Here is a 16,204-nt window from a genome sequence, read left to right on the forward strand (position 1 = left end):
TCAACCGTACCCCAACTCAGAAAAGGTGAAATAAAGTAAGGCTCCCTCTCCACTGATCCATAAATTCTCCTGGCCAAATTTAGCTTATCTCCAGTACTTTATCCTATCAATTTGTCATACTTCAATCTCAGAACAGCATTCCACTGCACTAAAAGCTTCAGTTTCATGTCATAGCCACGGCCTCCAAGATTCCTAATTTAATACAACTTGTGTCAACCCAAAGTATTTACTCATGCTTCATGTCCATTGTGAACCAGGCTATATCAAACCAGGCCAGCTGAATCGAGAAAATATTCAGAATGTGACAAGTGTCCTGAGCTGACCTGCTGCCCACTCCTCCCTCACTGTGGCACCAGAAGCCCCTGGCATCATGTGATATATCCTGTTAGAACACTGTCATGGAATCAATATGTGGAAGTGTGGGGTTACTTCTCACTCAGATTACAGTGACTGCGTCTTACGTCAGGCTATCATCCACGGCCAGTTAGCGAGAGGAAAAGCCAGTTGGTCAGAACTAGATACTTGGCCATTGCTCAGGACTTCAGTCCACAGCTACAGAGGCAAAGTGTATCACCACAACCTAGACCAGTCAGCTTAGCACAAACTGTGAAACTAACAAAGCCTTCACATGTCAGGTGGATAATAGTCTTACGAACTGCGCCATAAAAGCAGTTAGTGACCGTTTCTGCTCACCTTTTCAAACTAGTGATGTTGTTTCTTGCCACAAATCGTGCAAATGGTATCTAAAACAATTTAAAAAAACATAACGCAATACTCTGTGGTAGATAAAGTACAGAATAAGTTTTTAAAATTTAAACTTATGCATTTTAAAAGAAACATTCTTTCAAAATTTTTCAAGTTAAAAAAAACATGTAGTCTTTAACAAATAATGTAGAGAACTACTCTGGAAAGGATCTACAAACACAACTTTATTTACCTTGCTGAGAACAGAAGAATCACTACCAACTTAGGAGAACACAACAAATATGGAGGATTATGGCTATTCAGCAGCTTCAGGTGAAGCTAAACTCAGACATTCATTCAGGGAGACCAACAGCATCAACGCACATGACACAACTTACCCGGAGGTCGTGGGGAAGCATAACCAGCATGCCACTATGGTCCATGAAATAGGCTCCCTCACTACCTTCATACAACTTCTTGTTCTTTGGCATTAATAGAGGTGTGTGCAACCAGGTAGCTCCTGTGAAAGATTACAAACTTAAGTTCGGAGGTAAAGCTTTGTACCTCCAATTAGTCAGAGAAATGTTTAAAGTCTAGGGAAAAGGCATTTCAGTAAAGTAACACACTTATCCAGTGAGTGAGGTGAGGAAAGATATTAAATCAATTATCATAGATGTTGGCTAATTCAATACATGAAGAAAGTGAGGACTGCAGATGCTGGAGATCAGAGTCAAGCATGTGGTGCTGGAAAAGCACAGCAGGTCAGGCAGCATCCGAGGAGCAGAAGAATAGACATTTCGGGCATACGCTCTTCATCCAGAAGGGCCTATGCCCGAAACGTCGATCCTCCTGCTCCTCAGATGCTGCCTGACCTGCTGTGCTTTTCCGGCACCACACTCTCGACTCTAATTCAGTACATGAAATGATAGATCATACAACACAAAATGACATCATTTTGGCCTAGTGTGCCTGTTTGAAACTTCTTTGACAGAGCTATCTAATTAATTTCACAATCCTGTTGTTCCTCCCCAGCTTTGCAAATAATTTTCCTTCACTTACCGACAGAATTCTCTTTTTAAGATTAGTGCATCTGCCTTCACATGTTCAGGTAGCATTTTCCAAACCACTGTGTATTTAATAGGTTTCACAAAGTTTCCCTGTTTTTCTTGCCAATTAACTTCAATCTGAGACCCTTTTGCCAATGGAAACTGCTTCTTCCCATTTACTATGTAACTATTTATGATTTTGAACTTTACCACCATATCTCCTTGCAACCTTTCCATTCTTAGGAAACAAGCCCAGCTTCTCCAATCTCACCATACTTCATCCTCAGTACTAGTTTAATAAATTGTTTCTGCAACCACTATTGGGCTTCGATTCCTTTCTAAAACATAGTGGAAAATTGAACACAATGCACCAGACAAGCCTAACTAAAATAAAATAGCTTCAGTTTTGCCTTTCATGTTCAGTGCCCACATGCTTCAACTGTTGCTAGTGATAGCAGGGGGAGGGGGGAGGGGACAGCATGAGCAAAGGAGAGAACACATGTGGGCGACAGCACGTGAGCAAGGAAAAGCAAGTGTCCACGAATGCAGGAGAGGGAATGCATGCAAGGGAGACCATGGACATGGGAAATAGGGGGATACAGCAGGAGGGTAAGTGACCACAAGTGAGGGAGAGAGCATGAGAGAGAGCACGAGAGAGAGAGCGAGAGAGAGAGAGAGAGATGGTGAAGGGTGGAAGTTCACAAGAAAGGTTCAAAAGGGAGATGAGGAGAATGCTTTGAAAAGAGGGACTGTTCAGTGAGTTGAGGATACAAAGGTTGGGATGACAGGTAAGTGAAGAGACAAGAATTAGGGTAGAGTAGAGGTAAGAGTGTGCACATACGCGTGTGTGTACATGCATGTGTATAGAGGTATGTTGGGAAGAAGGGCATGTTTGAGAGTTTGTTCATGTGTGCGTGTGATGTGTGAATTGCCAGTAGAGAGCCTTCATCAAGTCTTCAATCATCGGGGAAATTATGGAGAGTTGGGGTCCATAACATTTTTTGAAAAAATTTTTAAAACACAGATTCTGATATTTATTGATCTATAATACTGTCAGAATGGGGTCATACTGGAGAAAACTTTGATAAATACAGCTTTAGAGGCCTCCAACAAGAGTCAGATGTCTGAAAGTCGCCACACAAATAGTTAGGGTGGTAAAGATAGCATATGGCATGCTTGTCTTTATACACCGAGGAACGGAGTACGAGAGTCAGGATGTCATTGCGTAGCTTTATAAGACAAATTCTGCTCACCACATCACAGGAGAAATATGGAGGTTTAGAAGACTGTGCAGAAGAGGTTTACTGGGATGCTGCCTTGATTATAGAGTATGAACTGCAAGGAGAGGCTAGAAAAACTCGGGTTGCTTTCTCCGGAGTGGCAGAGGCTGAGGGGAGACTTGATAGGAGTCTATAAAATTATGAGATGCATAGATAGGGTTGACAGTCAGAATTTCTTCCCCCCCCCCCCCCCCCCAGAGTTGAAATATCCAATATTAGGGGCATGCATTTAAGATGTGAGAGGCAAGTGTTTTTACACCGAGAGCTTAGGAGTCTGGAACGTATTGCCACAGATTGTAGTGGAGACAGATAAGATAGGGATATGGACCAAGGGCAGGTAGAAGGGATAAGTTTAATTTGGCATCATATTCAGCACAACATCGTGTGCAGAAGGGCCTGATCCTGTGTTGTATTGTAGTATGACCATCCTTTTCTAACATATACACCCATATATTTATGATGAAATCCTTGTAAATTGTCTCTCAGTCTTCTCCAGTGCTTTAAATGCTTTTGACACAATGATGGCCCTGAACTATACACAGTACTTGAACTCTATGACTCTATTAAAATAAATCAAATTGGCTACAGAGAACACACAGAACAAACACTAGACAGAATCAAAAGATAGGAGAAAGGATGGATAGCAGATGCTGGAGAGTCAGACACAGCAGGTCAGGTAGTATCCAAGGTGCAGTAGAGTCAATGTTTTGAGCATAATCCCTTCATCAGGAATGTGGAGGGGGAAACGGGCTGAGAGATAAATAGGGGCATGGGGGAGGTAGGTGGGCTGGCAATAGATGGATGAAGGTGGGAAATGATTGTGATAGGTCGATGGGGAGGGTGGAGTGGATTAGATTAGATTAGATTACGTTTAGATTAGATTACTTACAGTGTGGAAGTCCTTCGGCCCAACAAGTACATACAGACCCTCCGAAAAGCAACCCACCCAGACACATTCCCCTACCTTTACCCCTTCACCTAACACTATGGGCAATTTAACATGGCCAATTCACCTAACCTGCACATTTTCTGCACTGTGGGAGGAAACCGGAGCACCCAGAGAAAACCCACAGAGACACGGGGAGAATGTGCAAACTCCACACAGTTGTCTGAGGCGGGAATTGAACCTGGGTCTCTGGCGCTGAGACAGCAGTGCTAACCACTGTGCTACCATGCTGCCCACAGTAGGTGAATAGGTGGGGAGGAAGGTGAAGACGGTCAAGAGGGAAGTGCCAAGTTGGAGGGTTGGATCTGGGATGGGGGTGGAATTGGAAATTGGTGAATGTTGATGCGGTGTGGTTGGGCTAGTCGAAGTAGAGCATACTCACCATGCCTTTTGAACACACGACACACTGTCTCATATACAAAGTGCCGGAGGATGGCGTGGTGCGTTGAAAAACTGCCCTGAAGAAAGAAAGCCACTTCAATTTGTTTTTTTTTCAAAAACATGAATTATAATCTGACTGCATCAGGCATGGACCTTTCAGAATGACCACAGATAACATACCTGCAGAAAAGGAGGTTAGATTAAACCCCATTACAGCATGGTTTCTGACATCTGATCATTTTTTCCAACTTACTGCCAGCAGCTGGTCAGAATATCAGCACAAGTGAATACTCATGGCATTTTTATTGGTTATAAGGTCAGAATTCAATAGTTTGTTAATTGCTCTCCAACCACCTTCCACATATGCTCTAAATTCTGTGTCTTACAATCTTATACTCCACAACCACCTGATGAAGGAGCAGCGCTCCGAAAGTTAGTGCTTCCAAATGAACCTGTTGGACTATAACCTAGTACTGTGTGATTTTTAACTTGGTACACCCCAGTCCAACACCAGCACCTCCAAATCACACATACCCACCATGCAGTGTAGAGGAAGGGCTAATGTTTTCAGTTTTAGCCTTTTAAAAATCTTGCAAGAGGAGAAGATTTACAAGGAGATTGTGGATGGGAAATGTAGCAAAGCTTCATTTAAAATTGATGACCAAGATCTTTATATCCTATTGAATAGTACAGGGCCAGGGAGAGCAGGTGCGTGAAGCCACACCGTCAATAAAGGAGAGTGGGATGGGTAAGGTTTGCCTTTAAACTGACGCATAAAGTTTTAAAGAGGGCCACAAAGGTACAGGTACCTAAAAATCTAAGATGATCGCGTTGATGATGCTGTTGCCTCTCAGACAGTAAATAATAATTTATTTGGAGCAGGGAAATTGGTTTTAGCAGGTGGGAACCAACAGGCAGTCTTGAAATCTCCAAGTCCACACCTCCCATACCATGCCCATCTGAACTGTTAGCTGGTGTGATTTTCAGCAATATGATTTCCCTGGGATAAATCACCAGCATAAATCAGGAAATTACATAATGGAGCCAATATTTTGTTGTGTGCACACAATATAAAATACAAACAGGTAAGGCTGATAAGAATGAAGTTTTGTTTCTGCTTTTGGCAGGTCTCTGGTGGTGTTCTAATGCTGAATAATGTAACATGCATGTGTCATTACTGTACTGGACTTCTTATTATTACAGATGAATATAACATATTAGAAAAGACAGGGTTATAAATATATCACACCATAGCAGCCTCTTGGGATTCAGAGCATAATTATTTATTTTGCTTTATTCTTCTTGTTACATTAACTTCAAACCTGCTGACAAGCTCTTAATCACAAGTGCATTATTACTATTCTATTTCAATTTGGCGGCACATCACTGTATCTGAATAAAGCCAAATCAAGACAAGGTGAGCTCCAAGAAGAGATCATTGACTTGAAATGTCAACTCTGCTTCCCGCTCTAGAGGTGCTAGCAGACTTCCATTGTATTTCAGGTTTCCACTTCAGTTTTGCTGCATCTGCAATATTTTGGTTTGAGGTTAAGTTTAATTCTATTCCCAATAGATTCAGCAAGTGCAGTGACAGTGATGCAGTGTCAATTTCCTACCTTGTGAACATCAATATCATAGGTGAAATCCATGGCAGGGGTGATATGCTGGGAGAAGATTTGGGTGACCAACGTCCGGTAAACTTTGCTACTGGTGTTCGCCAGTGCGTGGTGCAGCATTTCATGAAGTTCTGATTCCTCCATCTGGGGTGGGGGGAGATGCTTGCTTTTCAGCAGCTCTACTGCGGTGGGACGTTTTGCTGGGTCGTGATTTAACAGCCAGCCGATGATCAACCTCTTTAAAGAGAACGGCAACAACAAAACATTAACTGTGGATCAAAACTGATTTCATACATTGCCCACCTCCACATGGAAATGGATAGAGCTGTACAGGAGCTGGATTAGGCTATTCATCCTCGCAAACCTGCTTCATCATCCAACAGGTGAGGGGATTGGTCATTCTGGACTGAAACAAGGAAAGGTTTCTTCATTCAGTAATTTGCAAATCTGGAATTTTCTAACCCAGAATGCTGCAGATACACAGTCTATGATCATGAGATGAATTTGGGGAAAGAAAAGAAGGTCAAGGAAGATATAAACTTAACCATAATATTGAATAACAGCCACATAGCCTTCTGCCCTTCTTTCTTTAAACCGCTCTTATAAATTAATTTTTGAAGATGACATTCTGATAACAATCCTCTTAAAAATGAATACACATTCCTCAAGTTATGATTCCAAAATGGAATGTAAAATGGTGGCTCAGTGGTTAGCACTGCTGCCTCACAGTGCCAGGAACACGGGTTTGATTCCACCCTCGGGCAACTGTGTGTAGAGTTTGCACATTTTCCTCATGTCTGCGTTGGTTTCCCCCGGGTGCTCTAGTTTTCCTCCTACAGTCCAAAGATGCGCAGATTAGGAGTATTAGCCATGGAAAATGCAGGATACAGGATACAAGGATTTGTTTGGGGTGGGGGTACTGTTTCAGTGTACAACTCAATGGGCCAAATGATCTGCTCCCACACCAAGGATTATATGATTCGATCCAAATGGGGCCTTATAATTAAGCCTCTAAACAACTAATGCATAAATTGTACTTTGTACTGCAAGTAAGTAACTCTATTCAAGGTGCTACAATTTTATTACAATACAGGCAGAGATGTATATTTACATAGCAATCAGTGTTGCAGTAGTGCATACCAACTATCTGGTGCACCACAGCAACTCACGAAGGCTCCTTCGACATCACCTTCCAAACCCATGGATTTACCACACAGACAGACATGAGCAGCACAACATGGGAATGCCACCATCTGCAATTTCCCCTCCAAGACACACTATCTACTGACTTGGATCATCATCATTGTTCCTTCACCATCGTTAGTTAAGTGCTAAAGAAGTCCACTCACCACCACCTTCTCAAGGGCAACAAATGGTGGCTAAGCCACATTGTCTGAAAGCATTAAAACAAAAGGCAGTTGGCAGCAGGTTCCATGCTCTAAACACTGAGTAAGAAGTGCCTCATTATTTCCCTATTAGGTTAATTAATATCGATATTAATAATACCTATATTGGACAACATAGGTAAGGAAAGGGATGGGGATTTAAGGCAGAAATCAGGGAGCTAGGGTTGAAGCTTAATGCTAGAACAGAGTTGTTATCTCTGGTTTGCTGCCCATGCCACGTGCTAGTGAGGTGAGGAATAGGGAGAGAGGGGAGTTGAATACGTGGCTACAGGGGAGGGTTTCAGATACCTGGATAATTGGGGCTCGTTCTTGGGTAGGTGGGACCTCTACAAACAGGATGGTCTACACCTGAACCAGAGGGGTACCAATATCCTGGGCGGGGAAGATTTGCTAATGCGCTTTGATAGAGTTTAAACCAATTCAGCAGGGGAATGGGAACTTAAATTGTAGCTTCAGTGTCCAGGAGGTTGAGAGTAGTGAGATCAGAAATGAGGTTACAAGGTCGCAAGAGCTCACCAGCAAGCAGGAAGGCAGTTTGAAGTGTGCCAGGAGCATCCGGAATAAGGTGGGTGAACTTGCAGCATGGGTTGGTACCTGGGATTTCGATGTTGTGGCCATTTCAAAGACCTGGATAGAGTAGGGACAGGAATGATTGTTGCAGGTTCCGGGATTTGGATGTTTCAGTAAGAACACAGAATATGGTAAAAGGGGGAGGTGTGGCATTATTAGTCAAGGACAGTATTATAGTGGCAGAACATTTGAGAACTAGTCAACTGAGATACTGAGGTTCGAAACAGGAAAGGGGAGGTCACCCTATTGGGAGTTTTCTATCAGTCTCCAAGTAGTTCCACAGATATAGAGGAAAGGATAGCAAAGAAAATTCTGGACAGGAGTGAAAGTAACAGGGTAGTTGTTATGGGGGACTAACTTTCCAAATATTGACTGGAAATGCTATACTTAGAGGCCTTTAGATGGGTCAGTTTTTGTCCAATGTGTGCAGGAGGATTTCCTGTAGACAAGCCAACAAGGAGCAAGGACACATTGGATTTGGTACTGCAGAATGATCCTGGTCAGGTGTTAGATTTGGAGGTAGGTGAGCACTTTGGTGATAGTGTTCACAATTCAGTTATGTTTACCTTGGCGATGAAAAGGGCTATGTATATACTGCAGGGCAAGAGTTACAACTGTGGGAAACACAATTAGGCAAGATGAAGGATGCATAGGATGGGGAAGGAAACTGCAGCGGATGGGCACAATTGAAATGTGGAGTTATTCAAGGAACAGCTATAGTGTGTCCTTAAAAAGTATGTACCTGTCAGACAGGGAGCAAGTGATTGAGTGAGGGAGCCGTGGCTTGCTAAAGAAGTGCAAACTCTTGTCAAGAGGAAAAAAGGTTTATATACAGATGAAACGTGAAGGCTCAGTTAGGGCGCTTGAGTTACATGTTAGCCAAGACAGACCTAAAGAGATGGCCAAGAGGAGCCAGGAGGGGACATTGGAAGTCATTGGTAGGTAGAATCAAGGAAAACCCTAAAATCTTTCTGTAGGTATATCAGGAATAAAACCATGACCCTGAATAAAACCAGAGAAAGATGGGCCAATCAAGGATAGTAGTGGGAAGTTGTGCATGGAGTCCAAGGAGATAAGGGAAGCGCTAAATGAATATTTTTTTGTCAGTATTTTTTACTGGAAAAACACAATGTTGTCAAGGAGATTACTGAGAAACAGGCTACTACACTAGACAGGATTGAGGTTCATGAGGATGAGTTGTTAGCAATTCTGGAAACTGTGAAAATAGATGTCAGGTGGGCCAGATGGGATTCATCAGAGGATTCTCTGGGAAGGCAGGGAGGAGACTGCAGAGCCTTTGGCTTGGATCTTTATGTCATCATTGTCTACAGGAATAGTGCTATAAGACTGGAGGATAGCAAATGGTGTTCCCTTGTTCAAGAAGGGGAGTAGAGACAACGCTGGAAATTGACCTTACTTCAGCTTTGGGTAATGTGTTGCAAAAAGTTATAAGATATAGGATTTATAATCATCTAGAGAGGAAGAAGTTGATTCGGGATAGTCAACACAGATTTGTGAACAATAGGTCGTGCCTCACAAACCTTACTGAGTTCTTTGAGAAGGTGACCAAACAGGTGGATGAGGGTAAAGCAGCTGAAGTGGTGTATGTGAATTTCAATAAGGCGTTTGGTCAGGTTCCCTATGGTAGGCTGTTGCACAAAATATGGAGAAATGTGATTGAGGGAGTTTTAGCAGTTTGGATCAGAAATTGGCTAGCTGAAAGAAGACAGAGGGTGGTGAGTGATGGGAAATGTTCGTCCTGGAGTGGTATACCGCAAGAATCTGTTTTGGGGCCACTGCTGTTTGTTATTTTTATAAATGACCTAGACGAGGGCGTTGAAGGATGGGTTAGTAAATTTGCAGATGACACGAAGGTCGATAGAGTTGTGGATAGTGCTGAAATATGTTGCAGGTTACAGAGGGACATAGATAAGCTGCAGAGGTGGTAAATGGAGTTTAATGCGAAAAAGTGTGAGTTGATTCACTTTGGCAGGAGCAACAGGAACAAAGAGTACTGGGTTAATGGTAAAATTCTTGATAGTGGAGATGAGCAGAGATATCTCGGTGTCCATGTGCATCGATCCCTGAAAGTTGTCAACCAGGTAGATAGGGCTGTTAAGAAGTGTGTTAGCTTTTATTGGTAGAAGGGTTGGGTTTCAGAGCCACGAGGTCATGCTGCAGCTACACTTGTAGTATTGCGTACAGTTCGGGTCACAGCATTATAAGGAGGATGTGGAAGCTTTGGAAAGGATGCAGAGGAGATTTACTAGGATGTTGCCTGGTGTGGAGGGAAGTTTTTATGTGAAAAGGCTGAGGGACTCGAGGATGTTTTCGTTAGAAAGGTTGAGGGGGGACTTAACTGAGGCATAAGATAATCACAGGGTTAGATAGGGTGGACAGCAAGAATGTTTTTCCTTGAATGGTGATGGCTAGCACGAGGGGACATAGTTATAAATTGAGGGGCGATATAGGACAGATGTCAGAGGTAGTTTCTTTACTCAAAGTAGGAGGGTATGGAACACACTACCTGCAGCAGTATTAGACTTGCCAACCTTAAGGGCATTTAAATGGCCATTGGATAAACATATGGATGAAAGTAGAATAGTGTAGGTTACATAGTCTTCCAGACTGGTTCCACAGGTCAGCACAACATCCAGGTTCGAAGGAACTGCACGGCGCTGTAATGTTCTACGTTATTTTACTAAATTCCTTATCAACATGGACTACACTGTTAAAGCTTCCAAGTGGAAACGTTTTCTCCACATCTAGCTTTTCCAACATATTGATCATTTTACAGACCTCTTTTAGGCTTCTCTCAGTCTTTGCTTTTCAGCCTCCATAGATTTTTAGATTGGTTTTTCTTTACTTTTTAAGGTATCGACTTAACGTCAGTTCATATTTATGTACATTTAAGTTATTTTGACACTTAACTGCCCAACTAAAAATGTTGCAGTATTTATTGCTTTTTTATTCATTTACAGGATTTGGGCATCACTGGCCAGGCCAGTACTTATTGCCCATCCCGAATTGCCCAGAGAGCAGTTCAGAGCCATTGCTGTGGCTCTGGAATCTCACATACACCAAACCACATAAGAACTGCAGTTTCCTTCCCTAAAGGATAATTGTGAACCAGATGGGTTTTTCCAGACAATTGACACTAGTTTCATGGTCATTATTAGACTCAATTCTAGATTTTAATTGAATCTGAATTCCATTGTCTAACCCAGCTCCTCTGATCATCACTGGAATCTCTGGATTAATAGGCTAGCGATAATACCACTAGATCATTGCCTCTTTATTGACATTATCTTCAAACATCCCAAAGCATTCACAACAGCATCATAAAATAAAATATGACATGGAACCACACAAGGATATATTAGGTCAAATGAACAAAACTGCTTTAAAGAGACAGGTTTTAAAGGAGGTAAGTGAGGTTTCATGCTGCGAACTGTAGGGAGGAATTGAAGAGCTGAGCACCTACGCCACTGAAGGCAGTGGTGGAGCAATTGAAGTCAGGGGCCAAATTGGATGATACCTTGACTCTCACAAACAGATTACAAAGGTACAGATGGCTGAGGCCATGGATGGCGAGCTCAGCATAAGCTATGTACCCAAGTTTGTACTGTGTGAAACTGTTGGTACGGAGTCCAAATCATGAATGCAAATTGTCAATAACAATGGCCCCAGCAAGTAATTGTAAAACACAGCTTTCAACCTGCCTCCAATCTGAATAACTACCTTTTATTTCCACTCTCTATTTCTTATTTTCCATGTCAAATTTCAATCCATGCAAATTCTTGTTATTTGACTCCATATGTCCTAACTTTGGTCATGATTTTTGACCTTGACACTGCACATTGCTGAAACCTTTCCTTTCAGGATGTCAGAGCACAACCGTTTGAAAAGTACCTTACCCTAGCCTTTTGCTAACTCAAGAAAGTTGTTTTGAGTGGCACAACAAAATGAGTTGGAGTACTTTGCTGATAAATGGTGAATTTCTGCTTTAGAAATACTTGAGTTCCATTCCTGGAAATAAAAACTGCCCGCTCTACAATCTACGAGCCAGAGACACTCTCTAGGTCATAATAGTGCATGGAACTGCAGTAACCAGAGACTGTACCTGTTTTGAACATCTTTCTTCATCAAAATCTTCAGGAAACTCAATTGTTGGCTGCAAGAGGAAAAAGTAACTTCAATTAGAAAATTCCTTCCAGTGTTTCTCTATCAGGTACGTGATATTTCATCCCTAGGTGCACCAATGCAACAAATAAGATTACACAGGGCTATTCTGAGCTGCCACAAGATGAGAGAACGATGCAAGGTTCCCTCACATCGCCACTACTCACCACAGCCTGACATTCCAATCAATCCACAAATTGTGCACATCGACACAATTGGATCAGACTGTACTGTCTTTTCCCTTTCACATTCAAATGCTCCCAACATTTGTTCCCTTTGCTCATGACTGTAAAGTTTAGGGTGTGAGCCAATGGTGTTTTTGTTTCAAATATTGTGCTGAGGCAAGAGAAGCTAGTGCAAAGGTAATGGGTCATCTTTCATTTTCTGACATTCACCAAACCATTGTCAGGTCAGATGTCAACCCAAACCTCAGAAGAGCACCAATCAACGTTAGGATGAGAGACAACTTAACACAGTTTTCAATTGAGAGATTGGGTAAATGTTTTAACATGTATTTTACATGCGTCACTATTGCTTCTGTTTTTGATTAAACCCAAAAATCTGAAAGTGTTTTTTTTAAAAAGTCTACATTGAGAGGTGTTACAGGGAGATAGTCACACTTCAGGTACAGGAAAAAGGTAGCTGGGTTGCAGTCAGGGGACAGAAAGGAAACAGGCAGAAAGTGCAGGGACAATTCTGGCCATTCCCCTCAATAATAAGTATACAGCTTTGGATACTGTTGCGGGGGATGACTTACCAGGGGTAAGACGTGAGGTACAGGTCTCTGGCACAGAGACTGTCCCTGTTACTCAGAAGGGAAATGGAGGGGAAGAGAAGATGAGCAGTGCATTCGTCATCAGGGACTCCATAGTTAGGAGGACAGATAGGAGATTCTGTGAGAATGAGAGAGACTCGTAGTTGGTGTGTTCCCTCCCAGGAGTCAGGGTTCACTATGTCTTGGATCGTGTTTTCAGGATCCTTAAGGGGGAGGGGAGCAGTCCAAAGTCATGGTCCACATAGGCACCAGTGAAATAGGTAGGAAAACAGATGGGGATTTTAGGCAGAAATTCAGGGAGCTTAGTGCTAGAACAAACAGAGTTATTATCTCTGGATTGTTACTTGTACCATGTGCTATCAAGGCCAGGAACTGGGAGAGAAAGGGGTTGGCTACAGGAATAGTGCAGGAGTGAGGGATTCAGATATCTGGATAATTGGGGCTCATTCTGGGGTAGGTGGGACATCTACAAACAGGATGGTCTACACCTGAACCAGAGGGGTACCAACATCCTGTGGGAAAATTTGCTAGTGCTCTTTGGGAGGGTTTAAACCAATTCAGCAGGGGGATGGAAATCTGAATTGTAGCTCCTGTGTACAAGAGGTTGAGAGTAGCGAGGTCATAAATCAGGTTTCAAGGTTGCAGGAGTGTATTGGCAGGCAGGAAACTGGTTTGAGATGTGTCTACTTCAACGCCAGGAGCATCCAGAACATGGTGGTGAAGGGGCAGCATGGTGGCTCAGTGGTTAGCACCACTGCCAACAGTGCCAGGGACCTAGGTTCAATTCTTCCCTCGGGAAACTATCTGTGTGGAGTTTGCACAGTCTCCCTGTGTCTGCGCGGGTTTCCTCCGGGTGCTCCAGTTTCCTCCCACAATCCAAAGATGTGCTGGTCAAGTCAGTTGGCCGTGCTAAATTGCCCATAGTGTTAGGTGCATTAGTCAGGGGTAAATATCAGGTAGGGGAATGGGTCTGAGTGGGCTACTCGTCGGAGGGTTGGTATAGACTTGTTGGGCTGAACAGCCTGCTTCCATACTGTAGGGAATCTAATCTAATCTAAACTTGCAGCATGGGAAGGTACCTGAGACTTCGATGTTGTGGCCTTTTCGGAGACATGGATAGAGCAAGGACAGGAATGGTTGTTGCAGGTTCTGGGGTTTAGATGTTTCAGTAAGAACAGGGAAGGTGGTAAAAGAGGGGGAGGTGTGGCACTGTTAGTCAAGGACAGTATTACGTGGCACAAATAATGTTTGTTGAGGAACTCGTCTACTGAGGTACTACGGGCTGAGGTTGGATACAGAAAAGGAGAGGTCACCTTGCTGAGAGTTTTCTATAGGCCTCTGAAAAATTCCAGAGATGTAGAGGACGATTGAAAGGACGATTCTGGATAGGAGCGAAAGTAACAGGATAGTTATTATGGGGGACTTTAGCTTTCCAAATATTGACTGAAAATACTATAGTTCGAGTACTTTATGTGGGTCAGTTTTTGTCCAATGTGTGCAGGAGGGCTTCCTAACACAGTATGTAGATGGGCCAACAAGAGGTGAGGCCACACTGGATTTGGTACTGGGTAATGAACCCTGCCAGGTGTTAGATTTTGGAGGTAGGGGAGTACTTGGGTGAAAGTGACCACAATTTGGTTACGTTTACTTTGGCAATGGAAAGGGATAGGTAGATGCCATAGGGCAAGATTTATAGTTGGGGAAAAAGACAATTCTGATGTGATTAGGCAAGATTTAGGATGCATAGGATGGGGAAAGAAAATGCAGGGAATGGGCATTAGAAATGGAGCTTATTCAAGGAACAGCTACTCTTATCCGAGGATTCTCTGGGAAGACAGGGAGGATATTGCAGAGCCCTTTGGCTTGGATCTTTGTCGTCATTGTCTACAGGAATAATGCCAGAAGACTGGAGGATAACAAACGTTGTCCCCTTGTTCAAGAAGGGGAGTAGAGACAACCCTAGAAATTTTTGACCAATGAGCCTTACTTCAGATGCTGGAAAGGATAAGAGACAGGATTTATAATCATCGAGAAAGGAAAAATTTGATTAGGCATAGTCAAAATAGTTTTGTGAGCAGTAGGTTGTGCCTCACATGCGTTACTGAGTTCTTTGGGAAGGTGACCAAACAGATGGATGACGGTAAAGCGGTTGATGTGGTGTATGTGAATTTTAGTAAAACATTTGATCAGTTTCCCCATGGTCAGCTATTGCATAAAATATGGAGAAATGTGATTGAGGGTGTTTTAGCGGTTTGGATCAGAAATTGGCTAGCCTAAAGAAGACAGAGAGTGGTAGTTGATGGGGAAACGTTCATCCTGGAGTTCAGTTACTAGTGAGAGGTGTACCGCAAGGATCTGTTTTGGGTCCACTGCCAAGTGTAAATTTGCGGATGACACTAAAGTAGGTGGAGTTGTGGACCATGCTGAAGGATGTTGCAGGTTACAGAGGAACACACAAGCTGCAGAGCTGGCTGAGAGATGGTAAATGGAGTTTAATGCGAAAAGTGTGAGGTGATTCACTTTGGAAGGAGTAACAGGAATGCAGAGTACTGAGCTGATGGTAAGATTCTTGGTAGCGTGGATGAGCAGAGAGAGCTCTGTGTCCATGTACATAGATCCCTGAAAGTTGCCACTCAGGTTGACAGGGCTGTTAAAAGGCATACGGTGTGTTGGCTTATATTGGTAGAGGTACTGAGTTTCAGAGCCACGAGGTCATGTTGTAGCTGTACAAAACTCTCTTTCGGATGCAATTTAAGTGTTGCGTACAGTTCTGGTCACCGCTTTATAGGAAGGATGTGGAAACATTGAAAAGGGTTCAGAGGAGGTTTACCAGGATGTTGCCTGGTATAGAGGGAAGGTCTTATGAAGAAAGGCTGGTGTACTCGAGGCTAGTTTCATTAGAGAGAAGGTGATCAAGAGGTGACTTAATAGGGGCATACAAGATCATCAGAGGGTTAGATAGGGTAAACAGTGAGAGCCTTTTTCCTTGGATGGCGATGGCTAGCACGAGGGGACATAGATTTAAATTGAGGGGTGACAGATATAGGACAGATGTCAGAGATAGTTTCCTTATCCAGAGGGTAGTAGGGACGTGGAACGCACTGCCTGCAACAGTAGTAGACTTGCGAACTTTAAGGCCATTTAAATGGTCATTGGATAAACATATGATCATAGTGGAATAGTGTAGGTTAGATGGGCTTCAGATTGTTGTATCGACCTGTGAAACCAAGGAGGGCTGAAGAGCCTGTACTGCACTGTAATGTTCTATTTTCTAAACTTACACAAAGCATCCGTAGGTTTCAAAATTTCACATTCAAT

At 42.9% G+C, this 16,204-nt stretch overlaps 1 protein-coding gene across 1 annotated transcript in view; it reads right to left on the reverse strand.

Annotated features, from left to right (window-relative positions):
* LOC140475996 (eIF-2-alpha kinase GCN2-like) overlaps positions 1-16,204 on the reverse strand; it is a 127,087-nt gene that overhangs the window by 39,402 nt on the left and 71,481 nt on the right. Inside the window, exons 21-25 of the mRNA XM_072567898.1 lie at positions 12,053-12,103; positions 5,954-6,190; positions 4,339-4,414; positions 1,083-1,204; positions 694-743 (exon numbers count right to left, since the gene is read on the reverse strand). Coding sequence (XP_072423999.1) covers positions 694-743; positions 1,083-1,204; positions 4,339-4,414; positions 5,954-6,190; positions 12,053-12,103 — 536 coding nt within the window. The remainder of the gene's footprint in view (positions 1-693; positions 744-1,082; positions 1,205-4,338; positions 4,415-5,953; positions 6,191-12,052; positions 12,104-16,204) is intronic.

Source organism: Chiloscyllium punctatum, chromosome 4, assembly GCF_047496795.1.
Source record: "Chiloscyllium punctatum isolate Juve2018m chromosome 4, sChiPun1.3, whole genome shotgun sequence".
Classification (NCBI taxonomy): domain Eukaryota; kingdom Metazoa; phylum Chordata; class Chondrichthyes; order Orectolobiformes; family Hemiscylliidae; genus Chiloscyllium; species Chiloscyllium punctatum.